The sequence below is a fragment of the Odocoileus virginianus genome, chromosome 20, assembly GCF_023699985.2.
Source record: "Odocoileus virginianus isolate 20LAN1187 ecotype Illinois chromosome 20, Ovbor_1.2, whole genome shotgun sequence".
Classification (NCBI taxonomy): domain Eukaryota; kingdom Metazoa; phylum Chordata; class Mammalia; order Artiodactyla; family Cervidae; genus Odocoileus; species Odocoileus virginianus.
The window spans coordinates 52,128,493-52,149,618 of NC_069693.1; the positions used below are offsets into that span (position 1 = coordinate 52,128,493).

At 38.5% G+C, this 21,126-nt stretch overlaps 1 protein-coding gene across 1 annotated transcript; it reads left to right on the top strand.

Annotated features, from left to right (window-relative positions):
* Positions 1-151: 151 nt before the first annotated feature.
* On the top strand, positions 152-14,388 carry CMC2 (C-X9-C motif containing 2). Its single transcript, XM_020903708.2, has 4 exons — positions 152-356; positions 7,172-7,284; positions 11,388-11,459; positions 14,011-14,388. Exons 2-4 carry the CDS (start codon positions 7,204-7,206, stop codon positions 14,095-14,097), a joined length of 240 nt encoding a protein of 79 aa, XP_020759367.1. The 5' UTR covers positions 152-356; positions 7,172-7,203; the 3' UTR covers positions 14,098-14,388.
* The last annotated feature ends 6,738 nt before the right edge of the window (positions 14,389-21,126 follow it).

A 21,126-nucleotide genomic window follows, 5' to 3' on the forward strand; every position in this document is an offset into this window, starting at 1 on the left:
AAACGCGCCGAGCGCCCTGCCTCACTCTTCTCAGCAGAGAATATTTTTTGAGTGCTTTAACCCCAGCCACGAAATCTGGCTTGTCGGTTCCCCTTCAATTTTAGGCTCTGCGGCGCCTCGGCGGACTCGCTCTCCCTCCCCTCACAACTCCTGAAAATGGGCTCGTCCAGGCAGGGCGGCGCAGGCGCCTGAGGCGGCGAGCGGCGGGGGCTGGCAGAGCAGGGTCAGCAGTGGAGGGCGCCTTGCCTTAGCCTCGCGGAGCTGGCCCGGCTCCGGCGTCCAGGCCTCGCGTTTGGAGGCGCAGAGTCTTCGCCGGTGAATACCTGTTCCGGTCTCCGGGTGTGGCCACTAGTCGGGTGAGTCTTGGGGGTCCGGGCGCGCTCTCTTCCTGGCCGCGTTGTGCGGGGAGGCCGCGGGACACCCACCGGGCCCCCCTCAGGTCCCTCTCACGGTCGCGCCCCGTCGTGTCCCGTCCTGCCGTGACTTCCCGCCGGCCTCGGGGGTCGGGACCGCCACGCTGGGTTTCCCGGGGCGGTATAGGTCGACTTGAGCTCTCCGCCCTCGGGCATTTTTTGAGGATGCGCTGGTAGTTGAGAGCAGGCTTCGGGGTAGACATTGTCTCTGCCTCACAACTCTCAAGTTGGTGACCTTGGTCAGGCTTCTCCCTCCTCGGTTTCCTCGCCTGAGAAATGAGTGTAATCCAGCGCCTAGGTTGTGAGAAGCGCTTAACAGCGTGTCTGACACGGCGAGCGCTCCCTACGATGTATGATTGTTATTGCTCTTGGGGATCCAGGAGTTCAGGGTTTGCTTGTGGGAGCCTGTTAGGGCGCCTCTCAGCTGCAGTGAAAATTTCCACCAGTCCGTCCTGCGATGTGAGAATCCAGTAAGATCCTCATCAGTAGACTTTTCAAGGAAAGTGACAGGCAGATCCCTTTTATCGGGTTTAAAGATGACCGAGCTTGTTTCACAATAAGTGGTTTGTGAAGAGTTAAGTAAATCCTAGTACTGATTTAAATGCATAAAGGAAGGTTGCAAAGACAAAGGAATTCTGTTGTAAGACACTCCTTGTGTCTCCTTTCCTGTTCATACAGGCTGCTGCACATGTTTGGTTGATTTTAAATGACCCTCATTTCCCACCTTTTTTAAAAAAGAAAAACTATGTTAAGGTCTGAATCAGTGCTCAAATCTGTGATAATACTGCATTCAGGAAACATTTATTGGGCATATACTGTGTGCATTTAGGAGAATATCTCTTCCCCTACTAGCCTGTGTGTTCTTTGATGGTTATGGACTAGTTTTTTTTTTTTTTTTTTTTGCTCTGAACTTCAGGTGGTTTGACAGAGGGCTCAGCACCAAGAAAGTGGTGATAAATCCTAGTTCAGGGAATGCTACAGCTGGGCCCATGCCTTAAGAAATGACCTGAGGTTGCTGTCAGTAGCAGTAGGGGCATGGTCTGTACTCGGAGCACTTGTCACCAACTCAGAAGCCTCTGTTTAGATTTGGTCATTTTGCAGCTGTGTAAGAAAAAGTGAGTGGAGAAGGTCGTGCCCTGTTGTGTCTGCTACTTCTGCTCAATACTGTGCAGTTTGAAGTAGAGAGATACTAATTTAACTAATTCCAGAGCTTTCTGAAATTAGACTTAAAAAAAATATGTTTTAGAGAGCAGTTTTTTCCTGGAGAACAGATTCTTTAGGCTCTGAACAAGAGACTTTTCTGGCCTTGTTTTAAAATGACATTAGAAATTGTAACTGTAGTGTGAATTTCTTTTTGGTGAAGCCACACAATAGCAAAATCTCTCTAAAGAAAGCCTTAGTGGCATTAAAATATAGGGTTTCCTTCTTGTGATTATAGATCTGCTGAAATGTGTTATTAGAATGTTTCCTCTCTTTTCTTCACTAGAGTTCATATATTGCTTGTGCTCAGTGGGTTTTTTTTTTCTTCTAAAATTGTGCCACCTGGTGGTTGAAATCTATCATAGACTGCTTGTTAGATTTTACCTGAGTCTTGGTAGAATAAGGTGAAGCAGTGAATAAAATATAAGTTTTGTATCTTTAGCGAGAGCTCCCTATTGCTTCGACCCTCCCAGCTCGCCCCCAAGTGAAAGTTATGATTGCTTTGCAGGGACCTATTAGACAGTTATAAAAATATCAGATGTCACAGATGAACATTTTTAAAAGTTCAAGTAGACTGTTTTGGTATCAATCTGCATACCTGAGGAAGTGGATGGGATTGGCATGGGGAGAGAACAGTTGTGATTGTGAGAAGTAAACTGTTCTGATGTTTTCTAAATGCCAGTGTAAAAATGGAACTGAAGTTTTGTGTTTAGCTAAATAATAACTGTTTGAATAGAGTTATCCCTCTCTTTCTCATTAGAACACCCCTACACTAAATCTTACCACAAATGAATGTTTCCTTCACTTTTTTTTTTAATACAGTGTGTCTGTAATTATCTTGGTGCTACCTTTTGAAACTGTTTTCTCTATTCTTAACAATAAGAAGTATTTATCCTTTGAGTGCAAATTTTATTTTTGGAAATGGCTTAAATTTAATTGTGAACTTAGATTTGAGAAAAAACTTAAGGATGCAATGTAAGAATGTACTCTGTGACATCCTTACTTAACTTAGCCAGTCTCTTGGGCACAGGAGACCAGATAAATGGTCACACAGCAGCTTGTTTCAATGTTGGACAGCCCCAGGAAAATGATATCTGCCCATGTAACTTCCAGTTTGATTTCCAGTCCTGTCCTCCGACACATCTCAGAGTCAGTTCAGTTCAGCCTTTCTCATCAGGTGACAACACTTCAGATATACTAATGATAATACATTTGTCACACTTACTCTTGATATAGGCCTAGAGCTAATTGCATTTTATGGAAGAAGAAACTTATGTTTCAGATTAAGTAGCCAAAGTGATATTTGTGAATATCTGTGTCCACAGTTTTTACCTTCAGACCCACATCTTCTCCCTTCAAATCCATTACTTGTCCTACTTATTCTGGCTGTTCTTTTTATCTGTTTTCTCTGTTGTGGATTTCCCTTAGTTGGTAAATATTCCCAATTTCATGAATGGCTTCCTGTTTAAACCTAATATCAGAGCCGTCTCCTTTCTGAGCATTCGCCCCAAGGATATCCAGATTGTCAGTGTTCTGGACATGGCTGATCAGGACAAGCATAATACTTTTCTTTTTCTTGATGTGGACAGATACTCTTGTTTCTAGTAATACAGGATAGTATTACATTGACTTCTTTGAACCTCAGCCTGCAATTAGTCCCTGTTGAACTTGTAGCTAACCAGAGGTTGTTTGGGGAGTAGTTTTTTCTATCTGAATTTATTTCATTCACAAACTGCTGGGAAGGCATATCTTTCTTATTTTGAAAGTGGGAGAAATCTGTCACGGTGAGAGATTACGTTGAGCAGTAACTCTGCTATTTACTGTGTGACCTGGGGCTTAGTTTTGCTATGAAAATATGAGTAACACATATTTTGACCTACAAAAAAGCAATTTCTTATGGTTTAACTGAATTTAAAAAGGTACCTGCTTCCTACAGTTATTGGAAGAATTATGAGACTTGTGCCTGCACATGGTAAGTATTCAACAAATTATTTCTACTCTAATAATATATTGTTACAGCTTTGAACAAATTTTAAAAATAAGAATATGGAATATATATTTGACTTTTGTTCATTTCATGAAATTTTACTTGAGTTATAATAGTGTTATTAGAATAGGCTTTTAAAGATGACTACTGAAAGGTGTCAGCATTCATCTAAATGTGATCTAAGAACAATGTTATTGTTTTATAGTTATACTTTGTATATTATACCCAAGAGTACCCCAGTACATATGCGTATGCACCAACAGTTAGCCAAAGCTGGTGGATGGAAGGAAGGGGGAGGAAGAGAATATCTAACTAAAAGGGTAGAGGCAAGAGGGGAATGATTGATAAAACGAGGAATTTGTCAGGTAAGGGATAAGATAAGTGTTTAGAGCTTTAAGTTAAATAATAGCTTTCACAAAGAACAAGAAAAGGAAACTACTATATATGAAACCATTTTCATATATCATCTAGGATAAGTAGGTAGAAGGGGAGATAAGTAGGTAGAAGTACACCATGGCTGTGTGTAGAGTAACATACACATTTGAAGTAAACTTTTAAGGAAGGAGAAAAAAAATATGTACCATGGTATATATTTTTGCTTATATACAATGTGCATATGTGTGTTTATCTCAGTACCCAAGTGTTTTCTTAAGTATTTACTTTGCCAATTAGAGAGGGCTTTTCAGTACCTCAGAAGTTTGTTTCTGAACTGTAAAAGCACACATTTGAGGGCTGGTTCATAGATATATGCAAAAATATTTTGTTAAATATGCTTACAAAATAAAATGTTAAAGACATTTTCTAGATGACTAAAACCAGTGTACATCTTCCTTCAGAAAAAAGAAGCCAGGCAGAAGCCAGATAACTCTTACTATATATAAGTGTAGGTGTATAATATTGATATAATATTAGATGACTTAAATTGCTGTATTGTATGAGACCTCTTTTTTCTGAGGTAGAATATTTATATCATTTTAAAAGATTGTAGTCAGTGACAGGCAAACAAAACTTGAACTTGGCTGCGTTTTCAGTTTCCATTTCCAATACTCAAGTATTTTAACTTGGCACAATGGCCTGATTTGTGATCTTTAGCTGTGGTATGTTTGTGTGTGTGGCAGGGGGTGGGGTTGAGGTTATTAGTCACTCAGTGGAACAGTGATTTGATACTTTTAGAAGTTGAAATCTGAAGTAGTAGGTATAATTCTCTGCAATTATTTGTTTAGTCATTTTTAAGGGTTTCGTTTGTCAAGAGTAGAAGGTGGATAGGCTGTTTGAATTTCTTGAAACTTTTTTCACAACTTTATTAAGGCATAATTTACATACTGTAAAATTTGCCCATTCTAAGTGGATTAAGTGATTTTAGTAAGCTTATACAATTATGCAACCATTACCACAATCCTATTTTAGAACATTTTTGTCACCCAAAGTTTTCTTTTTGCCATTTGCAAGTTAATCCTCACTCTCACCTTTGGACCTCCACATTGATCAGCTTTTGCCTCTACAAAATTGCCTTTTCTAGACGTTGCATGTAAATAGAATCATACAGTACTGTCTTTTGAGTCTACTTTATTTCATTTAGCTTAGTGCTTTTGAGATTCCTCCATGTAGGCACATGCATAAGTTTATTCCTTTTTAGTGCTAAATAGTGTCCCATTGAGTAGATACACAAATTTGTTTATCCAGTACTTGGTTGTTAGACATTTGGATTGTTACCAGTATTGACTGTTATGAATAATGCTATGAACATTCATATGTAAATCTTTGTGGGGATATATGTTTTCATTTCTCTTGGGTGTGTTCTTAGGAGAGAAATTTCTAGGTCATATGTTAAGTTTATATTTAACTTAAGAAACTACTAAATAGTTTTCCAAAGTGTCTGTATTACTTAACCTTCGCAGTAGCATTGTACAAGATCCCTTTCCACCACATTGTAAGCAGTGCTTGCTACTGTCTAATTTTTTGATTATAGCTATTCTGGTTGGATGTAGTGTCTCATTGTGGTTTAAATTTCCATTTCTCTAGTGACTAGTGATGTTCAGCATCTTTTCATGTGCTTAAATAACCATTCCTATATCCTCTTTGGTGAAATATCTGTTTAAATCTTTTGCCCATTTTGGGGGTATATTTTAAACACTGGATTGTTTGAAAACTTTCTTTATATGTTTTAGGTGCAAATCCTTTGTCATATATGATTTGCAAATATTTTCCTTTAGTGTGTAGCTTGTAGAGCAGCTACACACTATTTTATTTTTTAGAGCAGTTTTAGGTTCCTAGCAAAATTGAGCAGAAAGTACAGAGAGACCCCCTAGGCCCCCTCTGCCCACAGATGCCCTGCCTCTCTTCCATAGTCAACATCCTCCAAGAGTGGTATGTTAATTACAATTGATGAGCCTACATTAACATGTCATTATCACCCAAAGGGTGACTTGTCTTTTCATTTTCTTAATTTTGAAGATGGAAAGTTTTTAATTTTGATAAGTTTTAACCAATTTATTCTTTTAAGGATTTTGATGTATCTTTGCCCAACCTAATGGATTTCCCTGGTGGCTCAGACGGTAAAGCGTCTACCTGCAATGCGGGAGACCTGGGTTTGATACCTGGGTCCGGAAGATCCTCTGGAGTAGGAAATGGCAACCCACTCCAGTACTCTTGCCTGGAAAATCCCATCGATGGGGGAGCCTGGTAGGCTACAGTCCATGGGAGTGCAAAGAGTCGGACACGACTGAGAGACTTCACTTCACTCACTTTTGCCCAACCTACTGTCATGATTTCTCCTATGTTTTCTTTCTTGGAACTTTTAAAAGACTGAAGTAGTTAATTGGTTCTTTCCTTTGGTAATCTCTTCTGGGTTATAAAGAATTGGTTTAAGAGAGAAATGGGTGAATAGAGAAATAGGTGACTGTAACTATAGCAAACACCTCAAAATAATGTTTTATCTTAGACCTTGGATGCTAATTTTCTTTTTTGTGAATGAACCAATTAAACCTAATTTCAGGGATTTTTAGCTTTTTGTTTTCATTGTAATAATTGCATTTTATGGATAGATCTGCTAAATTTGAGAAAAAATCCACACCTACATCTTGTTTCTCTTCATGGTTTAGTTAAGATTTTCTCAGCCAGATGTTACTTAGGAAGAAAGCAGTCTATATTAATTCACACTAATGTGAGACTAATGGCCCTTTAACCCTTATACATTTAAAAAGGGTTAATAGGCCAGTTCTCTTCATTGGTAGGATTTTACCTGAATAAAATGAGTTTTAATCTATTTCAGGAATATGGGAAAAGTAATTGAAGTCAGGCTTGTTAACATAGGCAAGCTGTTTCTGGTAAAGCACCTATTTCGAGGATCGGGTGTCTTGAGTCTGCTTTTTTCTGAACCTGCATGTTCTCTAAATACTCCTGATAACCCACGGGATCTAAGTCATTGGATAGGAAGATGAGGCTCAGGTTTAATTTGCCTAAGGTCACCTTTCTTTTCTGATAAAGGTCACTGAAATTTCTTACGGAAAATAATTTTAGATCACATTAACAAATACAGTCACACATATTCAAGACACTCTTGTATCCACAGGTTGCTCTGCTGTGTTCCATCTCCTCCTAAAGATGCATCCTGACTTATCTCCACACTTGCATACTGAAGAATGCAACGTCTTGATTAACTTGCTTAAGGAATGTCACAAAAATGTAAGAGTTCAGAAAATAACCCTGAAGCAACAGTGAAACCTAGATACAATACAGTGATGTAAAATCTCCATTAATAGAAGGAAATGATAATGTCTTAGTATGGGTCTTAGCTTAGTAAAGATTAGCAGTTGATGCTTGTTATTTGGTTTTAGAAACTACTTCCTTAATCAAGCCTAGTAATTTTATTAGGGAGCTTCTGAAGTGATACATAGTAGTTACAATCCATGTTCCTTGACATCCATCATTATGTGCTTAAAGGAAGTTGAAACATTTTTTATAATTACATGTTAACTAGATTTAAATTATGACTGGCCTCATTTGGCAGGTTTACTTAATGGTTGCTGTGTGCTTAGTCGCTCAGTCGTGTCTGACTCTTTGTGACCCCATGGACTGTAGCCAGCCAGCCTCCCCTGCCCATGGGGATTCTTCAGGCAAGAATACTGGAGTGGGTTGCCATGCCCTCCTGGTTAGTGGAATGGAAATAAAATTCCATTTTTAAAACCAAAATAGAAAATAGACCCGTTTTTGCAATACATTAAATTTGACATTTACAGATGTCAAAGTTTTGTGTGTTTTTTTTAAATACATTTGGTGTATGAGACAGTTATAAGAAGCATTTGTGTTTTTAACTTTGCATGATGCATTATTTCCTTCATGTTCTTCATAAACTGTAGATATATCAGATTCTTATTTAAATGAGTAAAATCTTAAGAACAAAAGTGAGGTAGTAAGGAATGTTGATGACCTGTAAAGTCCGATATTCTTTGAAACAGCATTTCAAAGAATGCTGTTGATGACAATACACTTTCAGCAAACTATTTCCGCCATACATCTAGATTAAGAATTGATACTGTAAGTCTTTTTAACTTTAGCCATTCTGTGGATGTGTAATAGTATATTATTTGGTTTTAAATTGTGTTTCCCTCTGGCTGATGACTTTAGGCATCTTTTCATGTACTTATTGGCCATTCACATAATGTCTTTTGCCTATATTTAAAGATTGGGTGTTTGTCTTGTTATTGAATTGTAAGAATTCTTTTTATCATTTGACATACAAAGTGTGTTGTGAATATTTTCTCCCAGCCTGTGGCGTCCTTTTTTATTTTCTTAAAGATGTGTTACAAAGAGTTTGTAAGTTTGATGAAGTCTGTAATAATTTACCAGGCTTTTCATTCATTGTTTATTTATTTATTTTTTTTTTGTTCTAGGGATCTTTGTCAATTTCCTGGTCGCAAAGAGTTCTCTCCTATTTTTTTCTTCTGGAAATTTTATAGTTTTAGTTTTTGAAATTTAGGTCTGTGATTCAAATTAATTTTTGTGTATGTTTTGAGGTATGAGTCAAGGTTTATTTCTCTCCCTGTGGATACCCAGTTATTCCAGCACCACTTGGTGAAGAGCTTTCTTTCCCCACTAAATTACCTTGGTGCTTTTGTCAAAAATCAATTGCCCATATGTGAATGGGCCTACCTCTGGGCTCTCTAGTCTGTTCCACTGATTTATTTGTTTATTCTTAACACAGTTGATTTTGACATTCTCTTACTGGGGCCACCTGGTCCCATGACTGTTCTGTCCTCTTTTCTGTCTTAATTTACTTGCATTGCGTCTAGACTGATCTCTCAGTCCTAAGTTTAATCATTGTTCCCCTTTAGTGGCTCCCTTTGCCTGTAGAATAAATTCTACATTTCTTTGTGTTTTGAGGCCTTCATGTACTGGCCCTGCTTACACTTGGGCTTGACCACCCTCCTACCCCGCATCCTTCCTGCTCACTCTGTCTGCAGTTGTACTGGAGCTTGTTTCTCTCTTCTAGGCTTTTGTACTTGCTTTTTCCCTTTACTTAAAGGTTTCCTCACTGTCTCCACTCCTCACTTGCTTGATAAGGTTTTATCATCCTCCAGGCTTTATTCTGCTTAATTTATCCTTTCCTCTTCCTTTTCTTTCTTCGCCTGGATTCCCTTGGTATAATTACTCTATACTTCAGTAATACTTTATGTATAGTTACTCTCACACTTTTTAGTCTCAGAACTCCTTTACACTCTTCAGAGTTATTGAGGACCCAAAGAACTTTTGTTTATGTGGGCTATATCTGTCAAGATTTGTTGAATTAGAAGTTAAAACTGAGAAATTGAAAAATATTTATTTTTAAATGACAATAACAAACCATTACACATTAATAGTTATTTTTCATAAAAAATACCTTATTTTCCAAAACAATAAAAGGGTGAAAAGAATGACATTGCTTTTACATTTTTGCAGTTCTTTTTAATGTTTGGTTTAATAGAATACAGTTGGATTCTCATATGTGCCACTATGCTCAATCTGTGGTGATATTACAGGTCATGTAGCCTCTGGAAAAATCTACTGTACCCTTGTGAGAGAATGAAAGTGAACAAAACAAATAAGATCCTCAGTTATTAGGAAGTTAGGTTTTACCTTCTCCTGAAAAGGTTTTGAATAGTCCTGGGACTACACTTTGAGAACTGCTGCTGTATAGTGATCACTTCCTGTTTTGTCTCTTCCTTCTGACTCTGGGCTGTGAGAGTGGGGCCCAGGCCCACCATGCTCACTGCTGTGTCCCAAGTGGCTGGGACCCTGTCCTCCAGACCCTGGTTGATTCACTTGTCCAGTCAGGAGCTCTGCCAGTTTGCTCTCTAGAAATAGACACCAGGCACTGGAGGCTCCTGCCATGTGTATACAAGAGCAGTGCAGTCCAAGGGCATTTCTTTCACTTTTCAACTTTTTATTTTATATTGGAATATAGCCAATTAACAATATTGTGATAGTTTCAGGTGGACAGCAAAGAGGCTCAGCCATACATACACATGTGTCCATTTTCCTCCACATTCATGGACATTTCTTTTATCACTGCCACTGGGGCATTTTTGGGTTTGTTTTTCATGTAACATCACAGAGTATTATTCTCATTTGAGTTTAATGTTGAGGTGAAAGTTAAGAGTATAAATTAGCTTTTATTTTGAATTTAAAAAAAAATTTTTTTGTCTTGAATTTTTAAAATAAGATGTATGAATATGGGATGATATCAATAAATATAAAGTAAACTATGAAATATTGCCTTACATTCTAAAAATTTAATCCTGTCTATTGTTTCTGTTTGGCCAGAAGGTGTATGAAAAAGCATTGTCCCTTTGTATTGTCAAGGAGGTAGTTTATGCAAAGGAATTATTTATCCTGAAAAGGTCATTAGGTAATCACTAGGAAACCTTAAATCCTTGCCAGAAAAACTCTGATCATTTATTCAGTGTGGACAAGAAAAGTACATTTAAAGTGGTAAAGAAACAGGGAAAAAAGAGATAGCATGACTGTTACTAATAGCATGACTATTACTAATTATGTGTTGTCTGGTTTCCATGAAATCCTTAATTATAAAGAAAAGGGGAAAAGTGCTTATTTTACAAGTTCAACATTTATGGCATGTCATTATAGGAGATCACCATGCTCTCTGACCTACACTTAAAAATGGCAATGTGCAAACACACTAATTATGGCAAAGCAGAACAGACTTTGAATATTAAGCATTGATTTCCTTTTATTGTGAATTAGTGACTTGTATATGGCCCATACAGGCTGTGTAATGTTAGTGTTATGTGTTTTTTATTTATTTTGATGACATTTTGAATAGGGGCAAATGAGAAAATGGCTTTGGCACCAAGCATTTCATAGGTTACTCTTCTATGGGACAGGAGTGTTTGCTCATGAAGGAAGTTACTGTCATGTCAATATGGCTACACTGCATTTTGACATCACTCTGTAATAGAGGATGGATAACATGCCCTTAAAGAAAGGGTATTAGATAATAAAATGCTTTTCACTAGGTCATTATGAGGTTTTGGCAGGTTAATAGGCTTCTCTTCTATCAAAGAAGAGTCTTTTATTTTTCATTTCTACCTATAGAACATTCCTTCCTTTTTTGTAGGAATGCTAGGGTAAGCCCATTTATTTGTATGTTTTGTACTTGTGGGTTAACTGTTTGATTAACTATTAGCCGTTTGCTCATTGACAAGGTGACACATTAAGTATTTCAATTCTGAGCCAGAGACCTTAGCATATCATGGGATGAAATATTTTACCCCTTTTCTTCCTTTTAGCACAGCATTCTGAAATTTTTTGGTCATTGCAATGATCTTGATCGGGAGATGAGAAAATGCTTGAAGAATGAGGTAAGGAAAACATTAAAGAATGGAAATGGTTGAGCAGTAGAAAAGAATATTTTGGAGCAATATTATTTATTAATACCATTATTAAGTTGTTGTTTTTTTTTCAAGTTTCCATATAACACCAAAACTTGACTTTATAGGTATGTCTTCCCCTAAAGTCAAGAGGAGAAATGAAAGCATCTTCTGGGGACAGTTTTGGAACATTGCTGATTTTTTTGCATGTACATAAATGAAAGCAAGTATTTTATAATAATCACTGTAACTCCTCTGGATGAATTTTAAGGTTGAATTTTGAGAAGTTGAATCTGTACAGCAGAAAGAATTGTTGATCAGCTTTTAGCTCTAGCAGGTAACTAAAACTCTGGGCCTCAATTTCCTGGTATAACATGAGGAGGCTAGATTTAGGCTCTTTCCAGCTTTAAAATTTGGAATTTCTTTATAATTATAGTATATACAGTCCATAGGGATCTAGTTTGACTTGTTTGGAAAGACTCATTTCCTGAACACAGCTTTAGGTTATGACTTGGACTTGGGCAAATAGCCAAAGTTTATTGACTTTTTGTAGGTACCGCAGACTGAACAGAGTGCATTTTAAATCTTTGAAAAGAAATTTAATTCCATTTCTGTTTTATTCATCAGAAATTTTATGTCCAGAACCTTTAAAAATATGTAACTACTAAAAATCTGCCTTCCAATTTTCATTTTCTGTACTTTTGAACTTTCTCCCCCCATGAGCCTCATATTGAAAGGTATTAGATATTTGAAGACATTCAGCGTCTATCTTTAATCATTTTTTCCTGGTTTCTACTTTGGGCTTTTTTCCTCCCTCCTTCCTGGAATCCCTTTACAGCATCTTTACTGTTTGAAGAGCTTCCTGAAGTTCTGATAATTTTCTTCATGTGCACAAATGGGTATATGTATACATGTTTTAAACTGATTTTTGAAACACTTTTTCTTTATATGTAAAGGGTATTTGTATGGAAGCTAAACCTAGGGCTGTCTTCCTTTTTAAATAAGATTATGGAAAAATAAGCCCATACTGTTTTATTTGGTATAGGTATTTATTTCTTACGTGCTTGCAGTTGTGTAAGATAGCCTTTTTCCTAAGTTTAGATTTTTTTTATCCTCACAGTTTAGTGATTTTTGTCATTGGTTTGGTGATTATATCTTCATATGAAAATTTCCCCCCCAGGTGGTCCTGAGCTGTCAGGAACTATTTGGTAGAAGAATGTTGGTAGATTTAATCCTTTAAATTTTAAATTCTTATTTTGTCCCAGTTTGTTTTTGTATAAATTTCAGATTTTCTCCTTGACTACTTTCTAGTCCTCTCTGTGGTTTTTATGTTGCTTCATTTCCTGATTTATAGATTGTTTTCTATCTGTTCTTTCATCCTTCAGTTCTCCAAACGTGTGCCCATCCATTTATTTCCTCTCTGCTTTTAATGCTTCCCAGTTTCCCTTTTACTGCTCCTGATGTTCTCCTCCTACCATTTCCTTCACGTGTCATTTAAGTACTTCATTCTAGCTTTTAACTAGAAAAAAGGTCTGGCCAGTTCTTTCTGACCCTCTCTTTGCTGCTGTGTTGCTGCTTTTGTCCTTTTTATTAAAATAATCACTAATACTACTAGTTTTGCAGTGTCCTCTTTTGTTCCTCTTACTTGTTTGGTTTGGTTTCTGCGTTGTTTGGTGGCATTTTGTGAATAACTTAGTAGTCACCCTTTGTATCTTTTTTTTTTTTTTTTTTAATTCAGGGGCCATCTTGACTCCTTCTGGAGAGTTCATAACATATATTTTAATATAAGCTCTGTTTTAATTTGCTCTATGACTTGTTTTATTGGCTACAAAGTACTGTCTTCTGAAGACTTACTTTAGAATCTTCTTTCCAAGCTGATTTTAGAAGCTTCATATGATATGAAGAGAGATATCAAATATTTTTCTCAGAGCAGGTATCCCTCCATGTTCTAGAATTTTTTTCTTTAACCTTTTAAAGCAATAATATGCCCTTCTCCCCCTAGCAGGAAAATTAATGTAGGACAGATAAAAGGAATGTTTTTGTTAAAGAGACCTGGTGCTTCATCTGTTACTTAAAGTGGCCCTTCGATGAGGAAAAAAACAAGTTTGAAAATTGCTACTATTCCAGAAGATATGTTAGAACTCTTGAGTCAAAACTTTAGACTTAGAAAACTGCTTAAAGATTATCTAGCCCAACTCCTTATATTTGAGGTTACTGGCCCAGAAAATCAAGTAAGTACCTCAGAGATATGAATGTCAGGGCTCAGGGGACGGAAGCTGGAGCTCCTGGTTAGTGCTCTGCCACTAATCTTTTGTTTCTTTGGCTTCTTTCTGTGTCTGATGGCTGAAAGATTTTGATGTCCAGCTGTTTACATGTACTCAGTTTTTTCAACTTGAATCTGCTTTTACTTTTTTCCCACTCTACCTAAGAACCTCTTGCACCTTTAAAATATATCTTTGTTGGTGAATATATTATAAGCTTAGTATGTAAATAGTGACATAATCTGCTGTCTCTTTTCTCTCCCCTTCCTTTTATTTTCTAGTACATGGAAAAGAGGAACAAGAGCAGGGAACTTGGCAACGCAATGCGAAAGAGACTTTTTAATCCTCCAGAGGAATCTGAAAACTAGATCTTATTTTCACTGGATGCCTTGCCTGAGAGAAGACCCAAAGACTCTTGGTTGGTAACTGAAGGAATCCTGTTGCATTTGGTCCCTAAAATCCTTTGAATGGAAAGTGACCCATGAGAAATCAAGCCTTGGAGAAGTATGGAAGCCCTGGATCTGGAATGTTTGTCGGGCAGAGTTGTTTGTACCCTCCCTCCTCTACCAGCGCATCTGAGACTTCTGTTTCTTCCCTTTGCCTATGACCTGTTAACATTTGAGTACCTTAACCTTCAATAAAACCATTGATTCTAATCATATTTCCTCTGTTCTTTTAGACTGTCTTGGAATTAGGGCTGAATGGTGCCATTAGACTTCTCTTTTTGCAGTGTGGCACTTCTGGAGCCTAAACATTGAAAGCACAGCAAGAGTTTGGGGAAATCCCAGCTGTTTTAACTCTAAGAAAATGTTCCAACTTGATTGTTTTTAAAGAGCTCTTTTCCAAAAGGTTAAATGTTTAACACTGATAAAATTGCTTCTGGCTAGGATTTAAGTCTGAGCAGACTTAGCTTTTCCATTTGGTTGAAGGGCCCACCCTGGGTGCCAGCTATCTCCTGGGGCTGTGAGCTTCCTCTTTGCTGGGTGCACGGTTCTTCTTCCCAGATTCATTTCTAGCAGCCATCCTGCCAGTGTTCCTTTTGCCATGCAGTGTTTCTGAGACCTGTGAATCTGGAAGCCAGCTTCCAGTCATGGCCACAGCAGGGGCTTGAACTTCCTGTTGGATAAGTTTTCAGCAGACTGTGAGCCATGAGTTCCTTGTAGTGAACTCTGTGTACATGTATGGTAGGAAGCCTTGTTGAGCGTCGGTGTTTACTAGTGATTTCCCTATCACAAGAGGCATTGAAAAGGCTGGACATTAATTTAGCAAAGGAGTTAAACAGGGTAACAGATTTAGTGAAGATATGGAGGATGAAGCAGAGTTAATTCTGAGGTCCCTTTTAAGACTCAGATTTATGAATATTTATTCAGTCACCCCTTCCCCTCCCAGCCTCCCTGAGACCAAGTACAGGTACAAAAGTGAGACATTGTGTCTTCAGAAGCTTGTAGTGAGCTGACAAGTTGACTGTTACAGCAGTATAGTAAGTACCACGATTAGTCAGGTGCCATGGAAACACAGGGCATCCATGCCCAGCCTTCAGGAAGAAGCCACTCCAAGAAAGCTACTTAGCACAGATGACCTTTGGCAAACAGTGAAAATGAAATACATTCTCAGGAACTTAAAGTTGTTTAACCTGAGCAGAATACGAGAACTACTAGTAAAGGAAGGTCACAAACAGCTTTGAATTCTGTTGCAATTTTATCTTTAGTGCTGTGATAACCACCTGGGGGTTTAGAAGTGATGATTAGGGATTTATGGGGGGCCTTAGTTGGAAGGATGATGTGTTTCACTCTGTACTTCAGTAATATTTTTCTGATTATGGTTTGGGGCATAAATTGAAAGAGATGGAAGATTATACCCAGGAAGACCAATTTGGGTTTTTCCCCAATATAAATGAGAAATTAGGGCCTGAGTTAAAGAAGGGATCAGGGTTTTGAGGGAAATTTGGACCTAGAATCAGCATTTCTGACTACGTGGAGGGTTTAAGAAGAGTCCAGGCAGCCTCAGGCATTTGATTTATGTTTATTGCTGATGGTCCCTGCCCTGTGTGAGAGGGAGTTCAACAGAGGTGTGGTGTGCAGTGCTGAATTTGCAGTATGTGTGTGTAAGATCCAGGTGGAGATGGATGCTTTTAGACTTCTGAGTGTTAGAACCTAGAGCTTATTAGGATCACAGACGAGAGCAGAATTGGGAGATGGCAGCATGCAGGTGGCAGCTAATGCCCTGTGGGCCATGTCTGTAGTGAACTGTGAATGTTTATAGAGGAGAATGAAAACTTGGGGTCACTTAATTTTTTAAAACTTGTGTAAGTAGCAGCTTTTTATGGAACATTCAAGCAATTTGTAAGTTAGGCACCCTCCTTGACACCCCGGGATTCCTTGATGCCCCAGACGTCTCTAGCCGTCAGTTGGGTGAGTTTCCTCTACACATTTACACAGATATTTCAGGTCAGGAGAAGAAGCCCTGTGTGTGGAGAAGGAGCAGGCATAGAGGTAGAAGATAAACCGTAGGAAAATGTGCCTCAGATTGTCAAGGGGGTTAGGGAGGAGGGAGTTTCACTGAGTCAGAGTAGGGCTGAGGTGCCAGATGGTTTGGTTCCTCTGTCTTGTATGACCTTAGAACAGTGTAGTGTGGGGTGGGGAGAAGTGGGTGGGAGCCCGGGTGGAGGTGAGGATTCAAGCACCTTTGAAAAGTCTTGGCTCTGAAGAGAAGGGCAGTGCTGTATTGAAAGATGGTCTTCAAAAAAATCAAAATACGGTGGGGAGTGGCACTTGGGAATGGATATATGTTGAAAGAATGCCAGAAAAGAAGGATTCATTTGTGGAGTAAAGTTCTTTGAGGATGCGAAAATGAATGAGATTCAGGGCTCAGGCTGACAGTGATAATGTTTTTTTCCAGAAGATAAATTAGAAACTTTGAAAACTTGAAGCACTATAGGAAGTGATAAGTATTCCTTTCACAGAGCAATAAACACCTATTTGTGCAGGATGCAGTGCTGTTTCTTCTCTAAAGAATTAAGAGGTTCTTTCTGAGCACCAGAAGCTCAGACACACTAACATGGTCGCCAGTGACCAGTGACAAGCTGGTAAACGTTTAATAACTGACTCTCAGGAAAAAACAAACAAATGAAACCACTCATTTGTAGCTTTTGCCATTTTCCATGGTGTAAAGTCCTGCCATGGCAGATTTTAAGGTACCCAGCTGACCTAGCTGAAGGTGGCGTAGGGAAGAGAAGTGCGCACAGGGGTCCCTCCTGAGCTGACACCCACCCTCACAACATCCACTGCTCCACAGAAGGAATCACCCTTGATTGCCCCCCAATTGTCACCTTTCCCACCTTCAGCGTTTGGTGAGTTGAAAGTACTTGTAACTGAGGTGTATGCCGAAGCAAGAGTGTTGTGACTTCTGTGCCAGGGTAACTTCAGTCCAGGATTCCTGGAATCCAGAGAGTGTCCGGGGCATGTCATTTTGTAGAGGAATGAATAACCACTTTCCAGGTGAATTAGGAAGGAAATGAGACCTGCCTCTGCCCTGAGGGTTGGGTTTGTGTCCCAGGAGCTCAGATGCCTCCTGCCCTCAACCCTCCTCTCCATAATCACACCATGATAGCCATCTCAAGGACTTTGGGGATCTTCCTGGCTGTGTGACTTCTCAAGGCATGCTCAGCCTGAATTTCAACTCTTTATTTTTAAAACGAGGTTGTCAGACTAGTAAACAGTGCTGTTTACCTCAAGCTGACAAAGCACTAAGGTAATCAGTGGGAGAAAACTTTGTTTTGTAATTTAAAAAAATGCTATGACTGTGAGAGGAAATTTAGCCAGGGTGCTTTTGCTCTTTTGTGTTGTTTTCCCTCTAAAGTTCCATCCCATCTAGATCTCGGCTTCCTACCTTCACGTCTCTTTCTGACTGCTATAAGGCACCACCTTTACTCATAGGACTAAATCATATCCCTCAAGAGTATGGAGGCTAAATCAAGGGTCACAAATACTGCTCAGAACTCCTCTCCTTGCTCTGGTCTGACTTCCCTCTAAACAACCAACCTTCTTTCTATTGCTGGGGAAGTGCTTTTCACGTCCTGCCCTGAATATTCCAGCTGTTCCTAATTTCTGTACAATAACATGCACACCTAAGGCCTTGGCCATATGAACCCTTTCTAGTTTTCTAGCTCCTTCTAGGAAGGAGTTTGTGAAGGAAAAAATGCTATGGAGCTGGCACACAGTGAGCAAGGGAGAGAGGAGGAAGGAGTTTTCTTCATCTCCTTAAATACTTAAGTAGTGTTACTTAATACCTTGCTGTAGTAAATACTTTTCTGCCATCACATACTACACTCTCCTTTTTAATGTACTTTATTATATAAGTTATGTGTTTTATGCTCACTGCTAGTCATATATTAATATATTTCTAGTTAATTTTTGTTGTCTGAAGCATATTCTTGCAGATTCCTCAAGAAAGTCTCATGGAAACAGTACTCCCCGGGTTTTGGCATAAATAACAGTTTGTCTGTACTGTTAAAGAAGGAGTCTTGATTCGAATGACTTTTCTGACTTAGTATGAAGTCTTTATTGCCTTTGCATAATATTAAACAAATACTGTGCTTTCTGAGATTCCTTGGCTTTCCTCTTCCATTTTTATCTGAGCCCTCACTTTTCCGTGTCTCTGTTGTCCTGTCCTGCTCAGCTCTTATTCTACTCAGCATTTCCTCTCTTTTATCCTGCTCAGCATTTCCTCCCCAGGGTGGGGTCTTATCCTGGAAAGGAACCCTGGAGGATGGGTGTTGAAAGTTCACAGAGGCTAAACTGTTTCACCCCTTTTCACACTATCCAGGGACCCCTTTTTTTAAAACAAAAATTGTTTTTAAATTGAAGGATAATTGCCTTACAGTATTGTGTTGGTTTCTACCAAACATCAACATGAATCACCGTGGGCCCCTTTTAACTTACCCACTATTGAAGTAGGCAAAAACTCACCCAGTTGCAACTGCTAGTCTCAGATTGGCTTGTCAAGCTTCGCCATGAATATTCATTGACTATTTTGGGTGCTTCAGATGCCCTATTGCTTCTCTGCTTCTTACCATATAGTAGATGCCGGTACATCACAGCTCTGTGGCACTTGATTTGCCTTCTGTTTTACTTTGTGGGTTACCTGTTTATCTACTTTTATCATAAATGTTGTTCATGGGCCTTTTGTTTGTTTGTTTTGGTATTATCTAGTTTCTCTGTTTTTATGTGGGGATTTGGAAAGATCTAAAATAAATTTGCTTCACAGCCATCTTTCCAGAATTTCTTGTCATTACCCATCATGTACACCTGATTAACAAAGGCTAGAATTAATCAATATCTCCTGAGTAGAATGTACTTTAACTTATACCTTATTGTTATTTCCTATCCAGAGATGTCTCTAACTTTTTTATCCCTTAAAGTTTTGGTTTTTAACTTCAGTATGTGTTTAGGTTTGCCATAGGTTGCTTGTCATTCCATCTTTTATCCCACTGTTTCTAACTTTAATTACTTTCCTTCTGAAAAACAAACCTTTGAGGTTCTTTTAGTCAGTGTCACTAGTTGTAAACTCTTTCAGAGTTTGTCTGAGAATGTATTAATTTTGTCCTCACCTTTTATGGTATTTTGGCTGGGTATAGAATTCTAGGTTATCATTTTCTCTCATCATTTTGAAGAACTTTTCTTACTATCTTCTGGCTTATTGTTTCAAATTTTTTATCACCTTACCTTTCTGTCCTGCCTTCTTGGTAATTTTCTTAAATCTATTTTGCAGTTTACTAATTATCTCTTCTGCTTTGTCGTCTCCACTGTTCAAACAATCCATCAAGTTTTTTATTTCAATGACTGATTTTCCCTTTCTAGAAGCTTTATTTGGTATATTTTCAGGTTTACTCTTTCTATTTTCATAAATATTGTTCTTATATTTTCAATTCTTCTATTTTAAATAGTTTTTATCCAATAGTTCTATTATTTGAAGTTTTTGTCTGTTTGCTATCTCTTCCTCATGGTTGATTGTTTCTTTGTGTGTTTTCTTTTTGTGTTCATTATTGTTAGCATATCTTTCACAGTGTTTATTTAATTGAACTTTGTACAGTGTAACTTGAGGTTATATTCTACTGTATTTGCTTCTACTAGGTGCCCCAGAGGTATTACTGACTCAGAGCCTAATTTTTCTTGTCGAGAATTCCTGGATCACTTGAGTAGTGAAAATTGCTCAGGTTTAGACTCAGTGTTATCAATTCTAGGTGAAAATTTTTCTGCTCAGAACTCAAGATTTATGTCAGGGTTTACCCCTATCTCCCTATGCTGGTGAGTGAATGTTTTCTAGTTTCCTTTTCTCAGAGGTGAGTGCCCTTTTGGTGGTCCTGGTACAGTGTGGTATTCTTACTTTCTACGCCACTCCTCATACAGACCCAGTGCCTTCAATCTTTTTTTATGTATGAATGAAAACCTATTTCTAGGTTACTGGAACTGGTCCAGGATGCACAGCATCTCCTGCTGCTCTTATCTTTCCAGTTTACCAATGCTTTCAACCCCCAAGAATTTTCTTTACTTTATTGTGAGCTCAACTGTACCTTAAAAACCTCATCTGAAATATGTTCTCTGGTTTTTTTTTTTTTTTTTTGGTTCATGCTGACCAGCTTGTGAGACCTTAGTTCCCAATCAGAGATCAAACCAGGACCCCCCACAGTGGAAGCACGGAGTCCCAACCACTGGACCACCAGGGAATTCCCTGTTTTCTAGTATTTTAGAATAGCTTTTTAGTGGGAAGGTTTTCAGATGACCTAATCAGCCATGTTATCAGAACTGATATACCACGCATAAAATTTTAGCTTTCCCTAGAGGGTGAGTGGAGAGTGAAAGGAGTTGGAAGGAAGGGAGAAGTGAGAAGGGCATGGCAAAGAGAGGAGAGAGAGCCTTCTTTTCAGGTGCCTTCATTGACGTTTGGACTCCTGCTACTTAACTGGTCCATAATGAGCAGTTTCAGCATCACCTGGGAGGTTTGTTAGAAATATGGAGTCTTAGGCTCCATTCCAGACCTACCAAATTAGAATCTGTATTTTTCTTTTTTAATTTCTTTTTTGCCACACTATGCAGCATGATCTTAGTTCCCTGACTGGGTATTGAACCCATGCCCTCTGCATTGGAAGCTCAGAGTCCTAACCACTGGACCACAAGGGAATTCCTGAGAATCCGCATTTTAATAAAAATGTCCAGGTGATTTGTGTGCACATACAAATCTGACCTAGACTATTTCTGATCTAATTACCTTCCATAAAATGACTTTTTTTTTTTTTTGAGGGCAAAAACCTTCCACTCTTGTCAACCACTTCTCTGGCTTTATCTTTTTCTCCAGTTAATTTTTAAACACTTTCCTGAAATGACTTTTGTACTGAGGTT

Excerpts from the sequence above, each read along its gene's own strand:
- CMC2 (XM_020903708.2), top strand. The coding sequence starts at position 7,204 with ATGCATCCTGACTTATCTCCACACTTGCATACTGAAGAATGCAACGTC. Across the intron at positions 7,285-11,387 it reads TTAAGGAATGTCACAAAAAT|CACAGCATTCTGAAATTTTT; the intron begins GTAAGAGTTCAG and ends TCTTCCTTTTAG. Across the intron at positions 11,460-14,010 it reads GAAAATGCTTGAAGAATGAG|TACATGGAAAAGAGGAACAA; the intron begins GTAAGGAAAACA and ends TTTATTTTCTAG.